Raw genomic sequence first — 21,467 nt, forward strand, 5'->3', positions numbered from 1 at the left:
CTCTATCCTGTTAAGAAATAAGTTTCTGTTGTTCATTTTTGCTTGTTGTTATTTAAATTAGCATATGAGTGAAACAATTACGTGAAGCTATCATTTTGAAACGCAATGTATATGCACACCATCGCTACATCGGTTTGCATTGAAATTTTATGATCCAAACTATTTTTAGCGTTTTCAATTTTTATTCTTGGTGAAAACTCTTTGTACTTTCATTGTGTATTCATATAAAAGGTATCATAAATCATGGCTCATACCAAACCCCCGTACCGAGAGTTGTTATAGATCGGTTGCCGGCACTGCCACAACCAAACTCGGTGCTTTGTTGTTGCTTCCTGATCAAGATAAGCCAAACCCCGGTTAACAAGATTTTGAAACCACATCTCAGCGGGTGCCCTCTTGTCAGTAACGATCGCGCTTGCGCACACGGCAGTAGGCCACCGGAGCGGCTTTCCAAACACGTAACCCTAGTTAGTCATGCGACGGTGTGATTTCGTACCCTTTCCACCCCGGAAACAATCGATCGGTAGCACGGCTCAACGTGGCCACTTTTCTCCTTGAAGTTCCGTGACGGGGTTCGGGTATGCGCTTGGCTCTCCTGATTTGGTACCCGTCTGAAGCCCGTTATCTTTTACGCCATCTTGACAAGGAGAGAAAAGATAGAATAGCTATTGCTAACTGCGCTACCGAAACTTCGCGCAGGTTAGTTTGGTGTGGGAGTCTGTTCAAAAACCTCCAGTAAAGGATGTTAAGAGCAATTCCATCGACAACCTGCGCTTGCTAATGTCGATAGGTTGACATGGAGTTCCAAGACTCCCACGTTGATCGTTCGCGGCTGGTATATATTTATGTATAGCACCTTGTAGATACCCAGGCTTGAATTTTCCGCGTGGCAAACGATTTTCTCTGCGCTTGCAGCACCATTTCCGTCGCATAAGCCGTTCCTCTTTCGCGTGGTACGTCCCCGCAGGAGAAAATCAATAGGCGGTCGAACATCCCATCAAGTGGATATTGAGGTACCTCGTTAATAAGGTGGTATAATATCGTTTTTTCTTCGGCATCGCTTATTTTCTTCCCTTCCCAAACGGGGCGAAACACTAACCCTCTCTTGTTACTTCTTCCATTTCCTTTGCTAATGAATTATTGGTCCACCGTTGAAACAAACCGCTATTAGCTTCAACCGCATCCGAAAGGCACCATGTCTGTTACCATTTTACAGTAGTTTTATGGTCGATTGAAACCCGATGAAGACCGAAAGAAACAAAACGGAGCGGCGTCATCGAACACGCGGTTGACACGCTCGCTGCGGAAGCGTTTCCGAACACGCCGACCAATTTCGGTGTCGGTTCCGAGCGGACCGGCGATTATTTGCCCGTTCCAGCGTTACGTAACCCGTGCGGGTTTCGATGGATGGATAATCTGGCGTAGGGACTGTGGCGCGAGGTGGTGCACGGGTCGATATTGGGAAACATAAAGCCGGTTTTGTGATGTGATGCAAAAACCGTGGTGATGCTAAACTGAACGATTTGGAAGGTATAAGTAAAAGCAAGTTCTTATTGAGGACCACCTGAAAAACCGACCAAACATTCGCCTAAATGTACTTCAGTATATCTAGATGTACCACGTACATGACATACTGAACCTGTTCTCTTGTTCAAAGAGATGAAATAGAGTAGCAAAGCATGGCAGCTTCTCGGTTGCTTCAAACTAGGAAACCGAAAGCAGTCACCCGCTTGCGCTAGTATGTCAGTAAGGAAGGACGGAAGCTAGTGACCACTTCCCTTATGGGCTCAACCATCTCGTATGGAAGCGGAACGAGGAAGCGGCGCCCGGTCGATGGAGGAAAAACCAAAAAGAAAAGGGCAATCCAAGCACCAGAAGCTCAGTTTCATAACAGCCGAACGCGCCATCGTAACGGCGATCGTGTTGCATCCATCTTCCCACCACGATGGAAAGCAAAAGTGGAAAAGAGCGGCGATGTCCAACCGGTAACGCGCTGAAGAGTGGTCCAATTTCGCTGCGGAAGCTTTGCGGACGCCGACCGACGAGGAAGAAGGGCGACGAATGTCGCTCGATTCCGGTTTCGAGGCTCGGCCGGGAGATTGTCGACATTCCCTCCCCCGAAGCATGCCCACACCAGGAATGGGGCAGCGAAATGAAGATACCGAGGGCGGCGGAAGCTTGGGAAGGTTGGCCAGCGAACTTAGCTTTTCTTTCCGGGACGATCTGCGCAACATCAATCTTCATCAGTTCCAGCGGATCAGATCAGGTGGTCTAATGCCAAGGACTGGCACGGTCAGCTTGGACGTCTACGCATCACGCATGTCGCATGTCATTAGAGTTTGTTTATAGTGCGAGGACTCGGGCCTCCCCCGGGGTTCGATGGAGTAGGAACTATGGACGCGCATGAATGGACGGTTGTGGACCGACACTGACACCCCGAAACTTTCGATGATTGATCGCAACCTTCCGCCAACGGACCGACACCTGCGAACGGCCGGCATTCCCGCTGCGTCGTCGAATCATATTATGAGGCCGACCCGGTCGCGGCCTTGCATCTCGATGACATCAGCGGAGACGCGTTGTCATCGCTGGCGAGAGTTATTTTTAAGCCACCCGATGGTTTGTGACGTGCCGGCGAAGGTTTCGCATGACGCGTGTGTTGTGGGGTTCTTCCGCTCGCGAGATATTCCGCATAAATCCATTTCCTTTTTATTTCCTTCGAAATATAAATTAAGGTCAGAAACGATCGTTTGTTTATTTATATTTTTGAGACACGCCACGGTGTGCGGGAAGTGGTCAACACTTCTGAGTGCTATTTTGGCACACTTTCCATGGTCCATTAAATCTTACAGGTGTCAAAACCGAACGGTGAGAAATATATTAACTCGAAAAATGGATCTGTTTTATACGTGTGTGGATTGGACAAGAAATCCCTTCTCATGCGCATTCGCCGGAAAGCTTATAAAGCAAATAGCTGTATCGACTTCTCGTTCGCTACTTTCCTCACACACGCCTATGTGGGGAATGGTGTTGGCCCCACCGCTTACCTCCTCTACGGAAACGCATTATGTCAAACCACTCGCCCGAGCTCGGTTGGTCATATTGTAAATTTCAGCTGACGGTTATGCAGCTACCTAGCTAACGACAACGCAGCCGCGCGCTGCTCCCGGTGGCCTCGAAAGGCTGCACCGTCGACTCTTAGGCAAGGCAGCAGCTGAAGGTTGCACAAGGCGACCAGCCGTCGAAGCGAAATCGACAAACGTTCCGCGGTTGATTGAGCACCGGAACGGTTCCGTTTCGTTTCGTTGTCGATTGGCGCCTGTTTATCTTGACGGCATGTGTGTTGTGTGTGTGTGTGTGTGAGTTTGTACCTTCGCCTATTGGGCATTCGCGCAACTCATTGTTGAACAGTTGCGGCAGAGATGGCCTAAAGAAAAGAAAAGCAACTCGTGCAGTTTACTTTGTGTGACAAACTGAAACCGTTGGCAAAAATGATATATTCAGATAGCGAAGCATGTGTCACATGCGCGAACTCGGGTGGATCCGGTGTTGGTTGAATGCATGTTTATTTTTTCCCCCTCTACCTAAGGTCTCGAATGACGGTGTCCGGTGTACAAGAAACCCCTGCCGACCAACTCTTCCATCTGCCCATTACGGCTTGCAAGCGAACGGCATTCCTAGCGTCAGTGCAGCTCTTTAATGTCGACCCGATCCAATGATCGGTGGGTGGTACGCTGGCGGGGGAATGCATCCATAAATAATGCACGGTTCCCACATGCGTCCTTGCGACCAGTGTCCGGTGTCTTGATGCAGCGGCGGCAGCAAGAAACACAACCTCAAAACCTCAAACGGGCCCGCGCGCGTTAGTACTCATTGTAAAACACTTGACTCAGTAGCTCGACGTTGCTGACGAAGCGGCCACCGCCGCACGCTGGTGACCTTAACTCTTGAAATACTCCGGTGTAGAATGTGCCAGTACGATTTACCCCGCCCTGTGGCACCTCGCCCTCTACTAGGAAACGCCCGTTAGAACGGGTTTCCGCCACCGTTCTTGACCATCCAGCCGGCTTTCGGCTCGTCAAGTTGGTCAAGTGCTCGCTCGTGTAGAATTGAATAGAATTACTCATAAATCAATCGTCTGCATCGTTTGCGTGGTGGTCACCCAAACCAGTCCCGGAGCCAAGCGGCATCCATCCATCCAGGCAGGTGCGAAAGGATATCTGTACCTTAGCGCGGAGAAGGGACAGCAGAAGGTTTGCAGAGTTGTCCTTGAGAGGCGCTAACAGTAAAGTTAGATAGAACACTAGCGGCCAAGGTGACAACCTACCCGTCATACAGCGGGCCCCCTTTCGTGGTGATCCCCCAAACAAACGAGGCGCCTAGAGATTTGTTAACGATCCGGCATTTTGTCGCAAAATCGTTCCAGCACTTGCGCTTTTGCTTAATCGGAAACCAACTGGAGTTTATCGAATGGCGCGTGGGTACCTTGGGTTACTGGAAACTGTTACATTTTTACTTCCCCGGGCGTTCCGGAATTAGCATGAAATATGATTGATCGTTCATCGTATGTCGACTGAAGTTCGCCAACAAACTGCCCTGAGGATCGTCTGGCACGTTCGACCTTGACGTTGACTTGAGATTAGAATGTGAAGGATATGCAGCGTTCAGTTGCTGTTACATAATGTAACCCCCCCCCCTCCCTTCCCCCCCATCACCCCACGGCATCCTGGTAAGTGTAACTTAAACATCAAAGTGTGACGTGGACTACTTTAATATGGTCGACATTGAGCAGAATTGTGTTATTAGTGAACCAATTTATTCTCCAACTCTGGTCAAGTTGGTCAATGTCAATTACATGCCCGTGGATAAAGACAATGCACACGCCACGTACAGTTCTTAGTGCGTTCCATTAGGTTGCAGCCAAGAACCGGACGCTTGCTGGCCTATTTATGGCTTTTGCGAAGCTTTGTGTTAATTATAAGGAACCATAGAGTCACCATGGGTTGGGTGGAACCGTCAAGAACAGCTGTTGACGGCTCGTTAAACAAGTGTTTCCTTACGCTAGTGTCAATGAAACACGCAACCGAAGAATGCCGGACACAATGGACAAACAGTGTTTTGCAACAAAATCATATGTAAATGTCGCGGTACTCGTTTTCCATCGAGATGTAATTTGAGACGCGTGTCAATGGCGCAATTTAACTAAAGCGATCATCAGTCCGATAAGAATGTGTTAATTGTTACCCGATAAAGTGTTTGCTGATAAGCATCTAAGCAGTATGCAGTGAGTCGATTGCCACTATTTAGAAGACAGAATTAATTAGAAGACTATACAGTCATGAAATTGTTTACTACGAGATCCACGTTGCATCGGATGAATAAAAAGAGAAAATCAATCCATATACCACCACACCGTCCCATCACGAAACAATACCAAACATCGAAGCCCTCCCAAAAGACACGCTCAACCACCAGCGTCCGTGACGCCGACCCTCAGCTGCAGCGTGCGGCTGAGAAAAGTTTGACATTTTTTTCCGGTTCCGACACGCGCCACCATGATTGCCTTCCCGCAAATTAGTCGCTCGGTCTATCGGATTTGTTTTACACAACACCGGCTCGACGCCGTTTGGGAGGACAAAGGGTGGGGGGGAAAGGGGCTGTGAATGGAGCCAGCCAGCGGGAAAAGGCCATTCACGATGGGAACCTCTCACGCCGTGTGCGGTAACAGGTGCCAGCGCTTCCTTCTCCGGGCTGGAAAATGGCAGCAGTTGGAAGCAGAAGACGATATGAAGAAGGCAAGGAAAAACCGGACCCATATCGAGACCATGCGGATTGCTCTGCGCCATTGCAACCGGAAGCGACACCATGTTGACGACTTCAATGTGCAGCACCACTACCGCCGCCGCCGCCGACGCCGCTGCCTTACGGCTTCATTTTCCCGCCATGGCCTCGGCGAACGGTTCGTGAAAACGAAAGTGAACCATAACCATAACCATATTCTGTGCCCATTGCGTCCCACGGAGTGCCCCTTCGCGGGCCTTGGCGTTGTATTTGCGGAAGTGAGAAAAGGAAGCTGATGCCGGCGTGTGACCTGGAGTGGGTGCCCCTACTGGTTTGTGGCGGCTCAGCTGGGAAAGAAAGTAAAAGCAAACGGGCCTTCGGAGGCCCGCATCAGGTGCCGCGGCGAACGTTGGCGTGACATTTTCTCATAGACTTTTCGGTTTCGGGGAAAAAGCCAACTTAAAATGCAAGCTTTGCGTGGTGCAAAGAAAAAATCCCATCAGTTCAGAAGAAGGCATCTGTGGCAGCTAGAGTGTGTTACGGCATCAGATCGCATTTTTTCGTGCGAGACATCCCAGACCGGTGCGTGCACAATGCAATGCACCGTTTTGCTTTTAAGATATTTTTCTGCTCGGAACCGTTTTCTGGCAGGACGGAAATAGCTGGGAACACGGGAAGTTGGATACCAAGAAAATAAACGAAGGAGAATTCAACTCGATAGGCGGGCGGATTGGAACGTTGGCTAACGAGATGTACTCTTCGTTCTCCGGCGCTACGGTCACGATTTATTGCACGACCCACAGCCGGTTGCACGACGAAGGAAGAGTGTTTCAATTGTGGCGACGAATGTAGCTCGAACCCGGTGCGGCTCCATCTAACGGAAAAGCGAAGCGGATAATTACCATGGGCCAGGCTCGCTTCAACTCGCAATTGTTTGCTAGGAAGTCTCCACGGCGGACATATTGGCCGGACCCGAGCCTTTAGAGACCACCGACACAATCCGTCGGGTTGGGGAAAATGATCCAGATGAAGCGCGAGGGGCGGCAGGGACCGCGAGTCGTGGGGGCAAAATGTCAAGTTCACAGCTGCTTTGTGACGTTGACGTACCGGATGTGGCTGGCAGATCTTTTTGTGGAGCGATTGGCCGTAGCGCTTTGTGAGGTCTCAAGGCGGAGGTCTTACGTTGTTAGGAGGCTTTCTTACACTGGGGGTACTACTCTATAGCTTCATCAGTGGGGTTTTAAGGGAAACGGTTCGTGAAACAGCAAATTTCATTCATAGGCGAAACATAGTCAAACATTGGAAGTGAAAGAGCTTGCGATCAGGAGTTTGAGTAAAGTGAAATGTTTCGATCAGAGACGACGAGAGGACTTCACTTGAAGGGATTCGTAATTGGTAGCCCCTCGGCTACAAAACGTTCCTTGAACCGGCAAATTTCTGCATTACCTCCAGATCCGGGTCCATACAATCGAATCGACTTCTGGTGCTGTCAGTCAATTTTTCTTCGATCGTGATGCTGGAAAGGGCGACTCATTCGGTTGTACTGTTTTGTAGTACAATATCCATTCCAATACTGCTTGTTGAGTTGGTTTTAATGTAGCGACTCTTAGTGGTTAAGCAACCGTCGAACATATTTGCTTGACGTGTATCCGAAATTCATGACGCGCATTCATCCAGCCGGAAAAACTGAAGCCAGTCTGCAGACGTCACTGGGCATCGGGTAGCTGGACAGAGACATTTGATGAATCTAAAATTATAACCAACGTTCTTAATTACACGTGATGGACTGGAGTCATCAAGATAATGTCAACTGGTTCAAAGCTAAGTTCTAAGCTCCGTTTAGCGCACAGGAAGCGTCCTAGACAGGCCACTGTTTTGAAACGATGTTTCCTTGATGGGAAGTGCCGTCTTGCGCAACGTGTCGTTGGCCTCACACCGGAATGACCCATAATGTTACTAAATCATTTAATCCGTTGCACATCACGCCACGGATGGAAGGACGGACGAGAGCTCGGGCTACTTGCCCGTCTTTGACGTCAAACTGCGGCGTCCCGTCAAAGTCACATTTGCGAGGTGGTAAGAATTGACGATCTATCTTGTCGTCGTTTGGTTCATCGTACGATAGGACGGTCAGTTAGTTAGTCAGGCAGTCAGTCAGTCAGTCACCCGTTTCAAATTACACGACAAGGTAGAGTTTCCTTTGGTCTACCAGGTCAAGATACAGTATTTCCGATGCAATTCGAGTTGGGCCGGAACGTGATCTCGTCCGAGACCCGCTTCTTTATGTGGCGAGGACATCATAAATGTAAGATGGATATCTATGCCCTCGAGGCGCATAAGTCACGACGGATCGCCGATGGCGTTACGCAAAGATGGCTCAGGAATGACATTTAGATGGCCAATACGCCAGAACACAGATACCGACTTTCTCTGAAGGGTTTGCCGCGGTGACGACGAAGGTCGATAGATGTTACGACAGAGGAATCACAAAAGTGTGCCATGACTGCGCTTGCAGAACGTTCGACAACCGTCTTCATAGCTAACTATCACAGATGGGAGCACATCCAATCCAAGTTGGCTCCGTCCAGCCGAATCAATTTGATGACAGATGGAAATGAAGTTGAGAGATTACGTTGATCTCTTGCGGTTTACCAATTAAGTCGGCATTTTGCTGAAATATTGTTTGATTAAGATAATAAATTTCTGTTTCTTTATCTTGTCTTACAGGATCCAGAACCAGCCGACTCGTTCGGTGACATCTATCAGGATGAGGACAATATGGCGGCCGTCCTGATGCGAAAGCATTTGGAAAGTGGAGATCTTATGATGGTAAGTAGTGGTCCCTCCTCCTTTGGCAGAGTTCAGCGACAGAAGTTGAACACATGATCGTACAACCGTGTTGTAATTTCTGCGCCTGAGAGAAACCGTTTACAATGAGTGAGTCAAACAAATAGCATTTATTTACCGCCATAAGTTTGGGGTATTTTCGGTTGAACACCCTCACTGCCAAGCAATGGGCAGCGTTAGGCAAACCACGCCAACTGCGTTATGATATTTGTCGCGCAGCTGATTGTGCCATCGTAAACGGGCGGGCGGCGGACGGAGATACGAGCCTACAATTTGAGGTAACTCATTGCCAAGTCAGATGAGGGAGCTGTTTGCCAGTCGGAGAGACACACCATAATTCACGGCTGGTTTGAGTGTACCATTGTTGTATCATAACCGCAGCATGCAGCGCCAAAGGTTTCGCTCCGGGGCTCGGTTTATCCGGCGTGAAACAAAATCCCATCCAGCCGCGACGCAGAGTGCGGTTGCGCTGGTCCGATCGCAATCAAACGAGGGCGCCAACGAACGGCTGACTCATGGGGAATCGTACCCCAAATAACCCGAGCGACCCGCGACCTCCGTAGTAGACGTGAAACTACGTGAAACCCCGTCTAACCTCTTGCCCAAACCCTGTTCTCTCACCGAGTTCCGAAAGCATCCTTGACCTAAAGCGAAGGCAGAAGGAAACACACAACCCTTCTTAGACGCGGCACCCTTGGGCCGTACTTTATCATCACTTTTCAGTCCATCATGGAAATTAAAGGCGTGCGGAACTACAAATTAACCCGCGTGGACCGGCGCGCTCGGACTGCTTGGCCGGATATCGATCTTACAAGATCTTCATCTTTCCCTAAATAGCCCGATAATGGCGGGCTCGAGCTACGATCTCAAGGCTAGATCCTCGAGACTGGATGTTGGTGCTTTGATGAAGCAATTAATCGTGCCGAGTGCAAGGGGCGAACCATTTAGCACTTCTTCAAGTTCTGCGGTCGGCATGCATTGATGTGAACCTTCGAAACGGAAGACTAATGGACCTGGTACCTCGGACTGCATCTGACCTTTGGCCTCGCGGAACGATGCGTTAAGAACCTTCCGACTGCACCGTAACTCCACCACGGCGGTGCTGCACATTTCTCTGCAACCGTCTCGATTATGTCGCGGGCAAAAATGACGTGACTTGGGAGGCATATAATAAAAATAGGGATGTCTCACATTTCGCACCGTCACACTGTATCCTCTGCATGGATTCGCGAAATGGATGATTAATTGTCCCCATCCTAGAGGTCGTGCCTTTCTTCGTCGATTTTTCTTCATCCCCAGTTCGAGTGACCCCTCAGGGTCTCTCGTAGCCACACTCGTGCTCATTTTCCTTTCATTGCGGAGCCGCTGATTAATGGGGAAGCGTCTTTCTCCTTCGCCATGCGCCTTCAATCAATGGCCGTTTCTGCGTGTCGATAATAAATTAATTTATCTCTCCCACTTGACATCTCCGGCACGAAACGCTCGGTTACTTCGGGGTCGTACACGCGATCGGATGCAATCGTGGAGGATTTTCTGGAGGTGATCGATAAGCGTAGCTAAGATAGCATTTCTTGCTCGGTAAAACAAACAGATTAAAAATCAAACCGTGCGCAATGATTACGCCCGAAGCGATAGTCGATCTGGCAAAGGCACGTAAGAGTTGTGGCGCAATGAATTATTTATAGATGCGCACGAGTGACCGTCGCGTGGCTTTGGGTGCACTTTCACCATCTGTTATGTTTGATCCTTATACATATTAAGCTAGTTAACCGAATTTATCTAACAACAACGCATGTTCAAGAGGCTCATTCATGTGCTCTATGATAACATATGCCTTGAAATGCTGAACATAGGGTACATAAAATACATTTGTAGAAGAAAGGGCTTGTCAATAATGTCCGTTTTTTTTAATTTTCAAAGGCGTATAAAATAAATTGCAAAAGAAAATTACAAAGCAGGTATCTTTGCTAGTTGCCCTTTACGTCGCTTACTTTTTGTAATGTTCCTCAGGGTAACACCGGTTCGCCTGTGGAACAGGAAATAAATACCGTTTGCCACAATTCGCATTAACACGGCTAAATCGTTAGCTTCAATCGACGCATGTGCAATAAATTACATGCCGATTCCTGATGCTTTTAAATGCGTTTAGCGCGGCGTTAGGCAGCGACGTGCGCCATCGAAACGTGATGAATATTTAAAGAACAGTGTGCGGGTTACTTTGATTGCTGCGAGTAGAAGCACTCGGATTGGAAATATCTTCATCATCGGAGCATGTGTGAATCACTTCGGTACTGGATACGGATGATTACCTTTACGTCGATCGTCGTTGGATATGATGAAAGGTAGGCTTGTGGAGGTAAATAATCAAACTGTTTGTAGCAAACGCGTTTCGAAGCTTCCATAAGCTACGGTTTGCTGGTTACTTCACTTTCGTTTGAAGGTTAATGCTCAATCAGGCAGTACCGTTTCCTCCTCCGTTGTTCAATTCAAGAACACCAAACGAACTCGTCAGGCAGCTCAAGCTGGTTCTTCAGACATAGCTCATTTTCTTCATTTTTTCTCCGAAATTGCTTCATGCTGGTGGAATGTTGTCATCCATGTTGGCTGCATCAGCGACGCCTTCGGTATGCTAATTGGGCAACGGACACACATTTGTTCATTGCTTGCAATTATCGGCCACTGAAAACGGACGGTACCCAACCCCCGGACCGGGCCACACCAAAACAAACCATCCCCAAAAGAAAAGAAAACCCAACATTCAAAGGAGTGGTCAAGGTCCCCGGTGGAGGGTGAGAGCTGTTGGACATTGTGCACGAGTGGTGTATTTTGTGTATGGTTATACCGATTGGCGGTCAATTTGCTGCAACTGCGTACCGTTGTATCGGACCGATTTGGCAACAAATTTGACAATCGATCGCTTGACGTACACGCCCTCCGGCTTTCGGCCTGCAAGGGTGTTGCCATCCGCGAGTCTTTGACCCCATTTCCTGGCCCGAACGAGGGGCTTGAAGGTCCGGTTTAATGCAACCGATCGATAACCGCAAACTGGTGAATCATCCGTGATGGATTGCAAATGGAATAGAAACTGATGAAATCCATCATTGTATGTTAAACAGACGGTTAAAGAGAATTCAATCCTGCAATCGGGTCTCAAACACGCCGAGTGCACACCATCATTACGGAAGAGTAACACTTATTATTACCCCCAAGAGATCAGTTTTTGCTCCACTCACCAAAATCGACAACGATGTTAAACAACTACCGTCGTCACTCCATTCGCCCCGGAGTCGTTCGGCTGCAGCCATGACCCTTTCCGAAAATAGCTGACCTTCCGAACGTGGACGTAAAAATAGAACTGAATCGAATTACCCCCCGAGCGAGGACCCTTCGCTTTGTGTTTGCTACATTGTTGTACGTGTTGGACAAATTATTCAACGAAGGGCACTTTGGCGGGCGAGAGCTGCACCATTGCTGGACATTGGGCTTCAGAAGAACCTACTCCTGGTCCTGAGTAGGAAGTGTTGCCCGTCGGTCACCAATGGAAGCCGAATAATTGCTGGCAGTAGCGCATGTAAACAATCTTAAGATCATCCTTTTGTGCGTGGCTGAAATAATAATGGAAATCGAATCAAGAAAAAATAATAATGCTTCTTAGCTGCCGCTTCAAGTACGGCAGTCCCCCGTCCCCTGCCGAAGCTCTTCTCAGGGTTGAGAGTGTGTTAAGTGTGTGGTCTCAAGTAGGGGAGAAAGAAAGGGGTAGGAAGCAGCAAAGGGGGCCGGCAGGGTTGGCCCTTTCGACAGTAAGGAACAAAAGAACGAAATAGTTAACGATAATAATAATAACAACCGAAAATCGAAGAAGCAACGCGGAAGCTCGTACCGAAGCACTTCCGTGACCTGCTGACCCGCCGGATGGCCCATAACCTATTTCAAGAGCAGCCGCTTCCTCCGACATTGAGCCGTGGAAGCCGACGCGTGTCCTCCGGCGGCGGCGGGCTGCAAAAAGGCGAAGACGAAAAAAGTGCTGAAACGATTCTTTTTAACCAGTCGGATGCCGCCGGCGGGATATTCTTGTGCGCAACGAACATCTCCACACCCGGTTCACCTTCGGTTGGACGTTTTCGACGTGCCAATTATGATCAATTGTTGTGTTTTGCCGCGTGCAACGTTTGCCTTCGACTGCGTTCGTTGTAGAGACTAAGACACTCCGGTTTGATTCCCTGCGCAGAATCCTTGTGGAGGTCGCTTAAGATCTGGGGATTAACCGGGTATCCGGTTGCGTTGCTTCCCACCGACCCAATCCCGTGGCTCGCCAAGTACATAAGCACCCTTCAAGGACCTCCGGGGAGAACCTTCGTGGTGTACGACTATCGCTGCCGAGACCGTCGGAGTCAACTCGATGTGCAATCAAAGTGATCATGCACATAAAAAGCCATCCGATCCTTTAATGGTTCGCCATCTTCTTCTCGTCCTTTTTTTTGCTCCCCGCACTATGCCCTTTAAATGCATTGCGGTAGGTTGTGTTCTGCGCACACGTGTATGTAAGATTATTTTAAGCCCATTAATAAATCATTAAAATAAAATGAACCGACGAAGGAACGGAAGGGTGCTGCCCGTGGAGGCAGTAGCGCAGCGCAAAATAATCGATTTCAAGGAAGCCCTGGAGTGGGTCATCCTTCAAGCCTTCCACCTCTAGCCACCAGAACAACCGGTTTCGGTGGTCTTCTTTATTCATGCTCGCTTTCTTCACCTCCAATCCGACGACCGGTACCTTTTGATGTGCGAAGGACTATGGTCCAGTCCTTTACACACTGGTCTGTCCAGGTTCGTCCGCATGACAATGTCGAAAAGAGAGTGAAATCGATTCCATTCCTACGCAAACGCGCGACACTACATAAAATCGCGGCTTGCGACGACGGATGGAGGTCAATGTCGGGCAGTCGGTCTTTGGGCCGCTTCCGATGGACACGTCTTCGTCCTTTGCCGGCCACCCTTCCATTCATGCCCAAAAGCCAATCAATCATTTTCGGAAGCTCGGCGTCACGATTTTGTGCGTTGACGTGAATCTGGTATGCAGCTTTTCAAAAATTTTTTGCAAAGTCACTGGCGTTGGAAAATTGAATTGACACCAAACGCAACGAAAGCGCTCGCACAAACGAACGAAATCGAAGGTCAATAAACGTTTAACGAGTGATGATGGAGGATATTTAAAAAAAACAGAAAGGCCTGTGGAAAAAACAAATATAACAGCACTGCCTACTCATTGCCTCACAGTACAATCGTTTCCCATACACAACACAGATCTTAATTAAAACATCACCTTTGTTTGCATTCTTCGCCAAGAATTTGCTGGCGAGCGTGGGAGAATAAGTGTGCTCCGTACCTTATCATAAATCGACAGGTATTTCAACATAACTTAGGCACATTCATCACTTTTGCATAAGATTCACACCTTTTTGTTTGTTCTGTTTTCGAGAGCAACGCTTTTGAAATACTTAATCATCAATCTTTTATTCTCAAACGGAAACTATTGGATTGCACTCACCAGTTAGTCTCAACAGCAGCTAATTTAAATAACCTTTTGAAAATAGTATGTCGGCGTGACGGCAATTTAAAACAAGGTTCAAGTACCCTCATGGAGCGTTGTCTCAAGATCAAGACCTATCTGATTATTCCCAGGTGAACTACTGTCACGACCTAACGAGTCAATGGTGCTGTTCATTAGCACAGAATTTCGGAAACCGATGATTTGAACGTTGTGTTTTACATCATCTACTTTTACATATTGACGAGATGATTCTTGACCTGAAGAGATCATGTCATAATTCATTTGTCCATGTGTTAACCAATCCTCAACAAGTCTGGGAGACTGGAAGACTTGTTGACATGCGAATTAAAACAAAATACAAAAAAAAAAATTTTAACTGAAGTATTTTGTTTACCATTGTATTACAGAAATAATACCCTCACATATCTTTGTGTTTAATCTTTAGTTTTAAATTTGTACAGCCTAAACCAGGGGTCGGCAAATGTGTCCAGTGTGGGGTTATTTGATGGAAAAGAGCCCAAAACCGCGGAACAGATACCACAAACGATGTTTTACGATGCTCTTTTTGTAATGTTTGTAAGGCAATATCGAACCGATTGTTAATCGATTATATTAAATCGATTTTTAAAAGAAGTATCCTTTTCTAATCTGGAGAGTATCATAAAATACTTCAAATTTTATATTTAAATGTACATCATTATAATAACACATAAGATTAGTATTTTTTTGAACATTTTGAACTGTAACTAAAATTACGTAAAAATGTCGAAAATCGTTAACCTTGCACATAGTTAATGCAAAGTAAACATGATAGTTTGGCGCTAGATTCTGGACGACATTACAAAACTGGGAAATATAAGAACGATCGTTAGAAAAAATGAGACCAACAAAGTCTAATAAAAGTATACGAGGAATCGGGCCGGATAAAATCTGCTGGCGAATCGCACTTTGTCGACCCCTGGACTAAATCAATCTATCTAATGGCACGTTCTGATCTGTGCTGAAGCAAATATTCTATCTTCATCTTCATCATCTTTCCGTCACCAACTGCATATTCATTCGGAAGGGGCAACGTCCTCAACAGGGTTGTCCCAACTTAAACCACATGCATTCCTACGCGTTTTCGTTTTCCACCATCAATCGTTGCGCATAACTAATAGGCTAGAATCGGAGAATCGTGCAGATAAAAATGAGCACTCCCACCCATCCTGTTCGTCGATGAAAAGCCGCGGCCAAAGCAAAAGTGTGTGATGGATGGGAATGGTGATCCGCTCTCTGAGACTAGCCTCCCTGGCTGGCTGGCTGGCTGTGACATACCAAAAGAAGAGGAAGACACACATCCAAACCGTACGGATACGTGTTGCGGATGGTTAAGGTGTGGCATTTATGGTAATTCTCTGACGAGTGGCTGTCTTTCGGTGTTGTCCGAATGGGTTTTTGGCGCGACCGAACCTTGGTCCGGGACGCTTCAAGTTCACCGAACATAGAACATATCAATCGCCTTCGAGCCTATCTCTGGCTGTCCGGCTTAGTCCCGTTGGTCCGAACCTTCCTCCTCTACCCTCCCTTTCCCCATGACGGAGGCTGACCGTGAGCTGAACTTGAAAGTTGAGGGTTTTCAACGAAAGCGAAAGCAAACCAATGCTCCATCGCGTGCAACATCGCGGTGGCCTTTCGGATGAATATTTATGCACCCGCTCGGTGGCCGTTTCTAATTAACGATGTGGGCGCGCAGAAGAGGAGTGTTATTTTTTTTATTTGTTTGTTGCTACTTCGGCAAATGGCACTCCAAAACCCACACTTTCGACCAGGCGCCAGCATCGCGTTGAGTGTGCGGGCATTTCGTTTACGTGATTGCTGGGCGCGTTTCGGGGCTTAGTTTTATTTATTTTCCATCGAAGGAAGAAAAGCAACGGATGACGCACGAACGATTTACCCTGATTCGGTCGATTTTTAAAACAAACCACTTACGAACGCCCTAGCAAATGTAATGTAATTGAATTCAAATGTATTATTTTCATTTCCTGGGCGTACCATCAAGAAAATTTGTGCAGGGGATATTGAATGAAGCTTTTTTTAAGCGTTGTATTGCTATAAAAACATACTCATAACCATACATAGATGATACAACTGTTTGTGAGGTGTATAAATATTTATAACTAGTGGTAGTGGAATCGAAATGACCACCATCACGGTAAAGACCAAGTTTGTACCGTTAATCAAATGCATCGTCGATGCTCTTCTCGGGTGCACGTTTTCTTCATCATTGTATAAGTTGATATTTGCTTTTTGTTTAGCGGATTTTAAAGAGAAGACCAGCGCAATAAATGAGAAACAACACCTTTATTGCATAATCGAAGTATAAAAGTTGTTGGATAGACAGGGACTATTAAGCTGACTATTGCAAGCGCACTCATGAGGTATCTATCGCAATAATCGATGGATGTAAATTACAAATGCATCGATATCCAGCGTTGCGCAACTAAATCGACATTTTACACCCGATCCTTGCAGCCTTGATCCTTTTGGCGCGCGAAAGATGCTTTGGTGGATACAATTTATCACAACGTTGGCAGATGACGATTTATATCTCGCACCAAACCATATCAACTGACACTCGAGCCAGCTCGAAGATAATCGGATCGCGAACGTTGGTTTCCATTTTTACCTGACTACGTGGTCGTTATTAAATATGCAACATTTGAGCCAAAGCTAGAGCCCTCGGTCTGCATGGCCGGCCGGTTGATCACGGGACTGACACCACGGGAAACCCTCGTCGGTTTTCTCCCGCACGCAGCGCGTACAGAAGTAGTTCAAGTTCAGGCCGCATACTGTCACGAACATGCTGCTCAATTGCAAACCGTACCGCGCGAGGTGCTAATCGAAGGTGAGTGCTTGCTGAAGGAGACGTTGGCGATTGATCTCGCTGGCGTGTGGCTTTCTGTGTTACTACACCCCAAGCAAGCCAGGGAGTGTAAATGGTTGATGAAATATGTTGGCCAAGTAATGATGGCATTGCGGAGGCAGTATAGATTGACTCGAAAAACCCAGACAACGTTATGGGACATCATTTCACGCCACATTGCTAATCGGCAGTGATAACTCTCTTTTGTCAAATCGATCTTGAATCCTTGAAGGCAGTTACATGATATTCCAACAACAAGCATGGAACACATGAAATTGCACGCTGGTCAAGGTCAGTGTCAATTTTCTAAAAATTATGTAGTACATTATACACGGTTTCGGATAAAATTATATTATAACTCTAAGAGATAAATGGCCCCTAACTTTACTCCTTTTGCCATTGAGTGGAAAGTTAGTGTCTTTTGCCTGAAACGTATATATTTATTCACGTAATATGAAGCTTATTTCCCACGAACTTAAAACGTCAAAAAAAATAGTCTGACTTTCCTCATTGTTATCTACCAAAAAGGCTGTGAAAGCACATTCTTCGGTACGACGATGTTTTTCGTATGATAGCTCCGTTGGAGTCTAATACGAACATTCGTTCTAACAATAAACATACTATCAACTTATTTTAGATGATGTTTTGGTTTAAATTCAACTTGCACTGTTAAAAATTACTGCAAAAGTATCCTTACGTATACCAATTTATATTGCAAAAAGGAAACAAAAATACTCTTAACACCTTTTGGTAATGAGTTTCTCTGAGTCAGAAAAACGGATGAAAAATAGCTGCATCAACGGGATACAATGCTGCACCCAACAGACTTATCTCATAGGCCCATTAGATAACTCCTGTTTTTATCTTCGTGAAAAAAGCTGCATATCCCAGGTTACAAAATAATTTTGGCAAACGGTGAATTCCGCAAACAGCATCTAAGATGGTTGGAGCGCACACTCCCATCCCGAGATCACTCGGAGTTTGCAGGCCAAAGCGAGAAATAGTCCGAAGCTAATTAACACCTGTTTGTTGTGGTTCAGCAGCATTTCACTTTCTTTGGAGTTGTGTGGCTGTGCAGTGAAGGAGAAAAGATGTGTGAAAAGCAAAAGTGAAGCGAAGTGAAATGGATTATTACGCTTGAAGATGTAGTATGAATCGAAAGAGAAAAAAAAAGATGGAAAAGGGAGCGCCGATGAATAAAACAAGATATCAACGGCAGTCTGACAGAGTATTGGACCAAAGTCGGTGGGTCACAAGGATGTTGGGTTTGATGCCGCAAGCCATACCTACAGCACACGCCCTAGTTCCCGAAAGGTAAAGGCAACAGCCACCACACCATCGGACCCTTATCTGACGGGTTGTGCACATTCTGGAGTCACCTTGAGACGAATCCGCACCATGATGGTAAAAATAAACTGGTCCTGGAGTGCAAACGAAAACAAAAACTGGAACTGGAGCAACGGTGGCTTTCGCAACCAGGCTCCTGTACCGCAGGCACGGGAACTCGTTCCCCATGACCGGAGATAAACTGACCCGGGCCCCTTGGTCTGGGCCAATCGAATCGATTCGAGCTCAGGCGTTACGGGACTACCCCGGGTGTAGAATGATGACGCAACGCCCCGTCGACGGACAGGTTATGGATAGCGATCCGACCGTTTCGCCGCCCGACTTCTCGGACGCTCATATCGCTCGCCCGTAGCAAGTTGTTTTACAACAATTTCTTCTCACCGCAGTCGGGCACGTCGATCTGCCGCCGATAGCTTTCACTGGCCAAAGCGGGTTAACCACAGCCTTCTGGTTCACTCGATTCCGCCCGAAGTGCACCTGAACATAACTCACCTGCTGCTCGACTCGGCATCGGCAGCGACGGAACCAGGAAGATAAATCACAACTCCAACCCAATCGATTGAGCTGTAATTGGCTGTAATGATCGATTTCGTAAGATTTACGAGTCTACGGAACGCGACGGAGATTTATTGTGCTACCTTTGGCGGGCTGATTAGGTGTTGGCCTATAATGGGTTGAATCTAGAGTAGACCGTTTCGCAAAGGGATAACACTAGTTCAATCGAGTATAACTACATAACAAAACATGCAAGAGCATCACAGCAAATTTCTTAAGTGGTTTTTGAAAAAAGGAATTGATCAAATTTTATAAAACTAAAATCACCTGTGCACTCCCCGTTTACAGAGGATTAAAAAAATGTGTTAGCTGTTAAATTACATACAAAAATGGATGAAATACTTATCAGCCAAATCGATTTCTTTCAAAGATTTACTATTGCTCCAACCATCTTTCGAACGCATTTCATGGCGCGGCTGATTGTCGAACGTGGCCAGGTTCGGCTTGAGAGTTCCCACAGCTATCCACCCTCCAACCTGTGCGTATCGCCCAGGAGGTGCTGATTATCGACGGCAGATTAACTCGCACTCAACACCACCTCTAGCCTGGTTTGAAGCATTGTTGTGCTGCGAACCGACCATCCCCGGGCCGCTAATGAATGCAAGCGACCTCCGGCCCCAGTTGGCCTTAACCTCTCGGACTGCCCCTTCGTCTGGTGTTGATGATTAGATTCGATCATCCCGCGCGCCGTAACCACGTTTCCCGGCATCGGTTGGCGTATCGACGCATCGGCAGTTTCGAAACAATTAACCGAACCGTTGGAAGCGGGCAAAGCGTTAGAGCGATTTGGAGCGTTTTCACAAATGGAAATGCAGCAACCTCGGCCGCCGGCGAGGGGAAATAAAAAGTACCCCCCCAAACTGACCCCTTAGCATTGACCCCTAGTGCGTTCTCTCGAGTGGTGTTTCTTACTTGTTTCAGCCCGGGTTTCTGGTCGGCAGGCAAATGAGCGCCACTCTCTCGCAACGAGAGATGGTTTCGTCCATAATTAGCTACATTTTAAAAGGTTAATTGTGCATGACGCTGATCCTCCGATTGCACAATCCACAAGTGGTTGGCCCGAAAAAAAAACACCACTGCAAAGGTGCTGTCAATCATGACCATCATCATGCGCGAGCCGGCGAGATGCGTAGGTAAATCAAGATCACGACACTTGCAACCACTCGCCAGCTAAGTGAGCTGCGTGTGGAACAAGTCAACAGTTCGGCGCAACACAGAGCTGATGCAAAATGGCATTAAACAATCCGAAAAACAATCCACCGAATGCCAGACGATGGCTGCGCCGGAGAGCGAAAGCGACGCAAAATAAAGTAACAAATCGTCACCAAAAAAACGCAACAGCACAAAACGCTGCGAAAAGTCCTTTCGAATTGCGAAGCGGAACTTCGACGAACCCATATTCCGGGTCAGTGGGAGAACTCACGTTTTGCCCATTTTAATCGCGCGCGTCACAAAAATTGCGCAACCGCCTGTCGTGTCTGCGCCTCGGAAGAAATGTCGTATTGCAAATCGAGTGTCACATTACCCCCTTTTTCGACCACTGGCCGGCATGTCATCGTTTAATTGGACGCAAACATACACACACGCACACAGAATTGGATGGGGCCGCATGGAATGGACGCGAGCAGGAAGTCAGGTCGAGATGGTACCCTCGGTAACGTAGGAGATGGTCGTCGTCGTCTGCAGAATCGCAACAGAAAAGTCATCCGTAATGGGGCATTGAAAGTTTGTTGCAAAAACAGCAATGAAAGGGAAAAAATACATGGAGGATAAAAACAAACCAGGGCAAGTGAGCCTTAAGTGGAGAATGTCCGCCGCGGGAGGATGCACGAAAGTCAGTAGGTCTGTACGTGCGACAAATGACGACAGCCCTTAACATACTTTCGGAATCAATCTTGCGGCGGTAAACTGAGACAGTACAACACGGAGCAAAAAAAAAACAAAAACAAAATACCACATACACCTTCACAGGGCAACGGCAATAATAGCATTTTAATGATGTTGCAGTAAATCGCCATTTCTCCGGCACGACAACAAAGCAACAAAAACAAAATCTCGTGCGAAGGAAACAGTGCGCGACGCATTGGCGCAGTGTAGGAGAGTTTTGAGGCGAAAGTAAAATGGTCGCCGGCAGCGACTCGTTACGCCATGTCGCCGTGGTCATATTACCTCATCGAGCGGGCGAAAGGAAGTGGTCCAGTTACGGCTTGCGAGAGTACTCGTCGTCGGCGAGAGCGCTACTTGCCGCGGGCTTGTTCTACCGTTACGCAAAACGCTTGAAATGCTGATTATTTTAATCGGTAAATTATTTTACCTGACACAGATTCTGCATGCTTTCATTGGATAAATGTGCGCTTAGATCGTGGGAGTCGCGGCAAGGAACCAAATCGTACTACTGCTACGATTGAGTCAAAAAAGAAACAAGTTAGATCCGACAATATACAGAGATCTTCAAACATCAGACTTCCATTATTTACTGAGTAA

General features: G+C 47.2%; 1 protein-coding gene across 2 annotated transcripts in view; it reads left to right on the forward strand.

Moving 5' to 3' along the window:
* LOC131271518 (A disintegrin and metalloproteinase with thrombospondin motifs like) overlaps nucleotides 1-21,467 on the forward strand; it is a 93,939-nt gene that overhangs the window by 37,178 nt on the left and 35,294 nt on the right. For both annotated transcript variants that reach the window (XM_058272968.1, XM_058272969.1), the window contains exon 5: nucleotides 8,509-8,610. In XM_058272968.1, the coding sequence (XP_058128951.1) occupies nucleotides 8,509-8,610 (102 nt within the window). The remainder of the gene's footprint in view (nucleotides 1-8,508; nucleotides 8,611-21,467) is intronic.

Source organism: Anopheles coustani, chromosome 3, assembly GCF_943734705.1.
Source record: "Anopheles coustani chromosome 3, idAnoCousDA_361_x.2, whole genome shotgun sequence".
NCBI lineage: Eukaryota > Metazoa > Arthropoda > Insecta > Diptera > Culicidae > Anopheles > Anopheles coustani.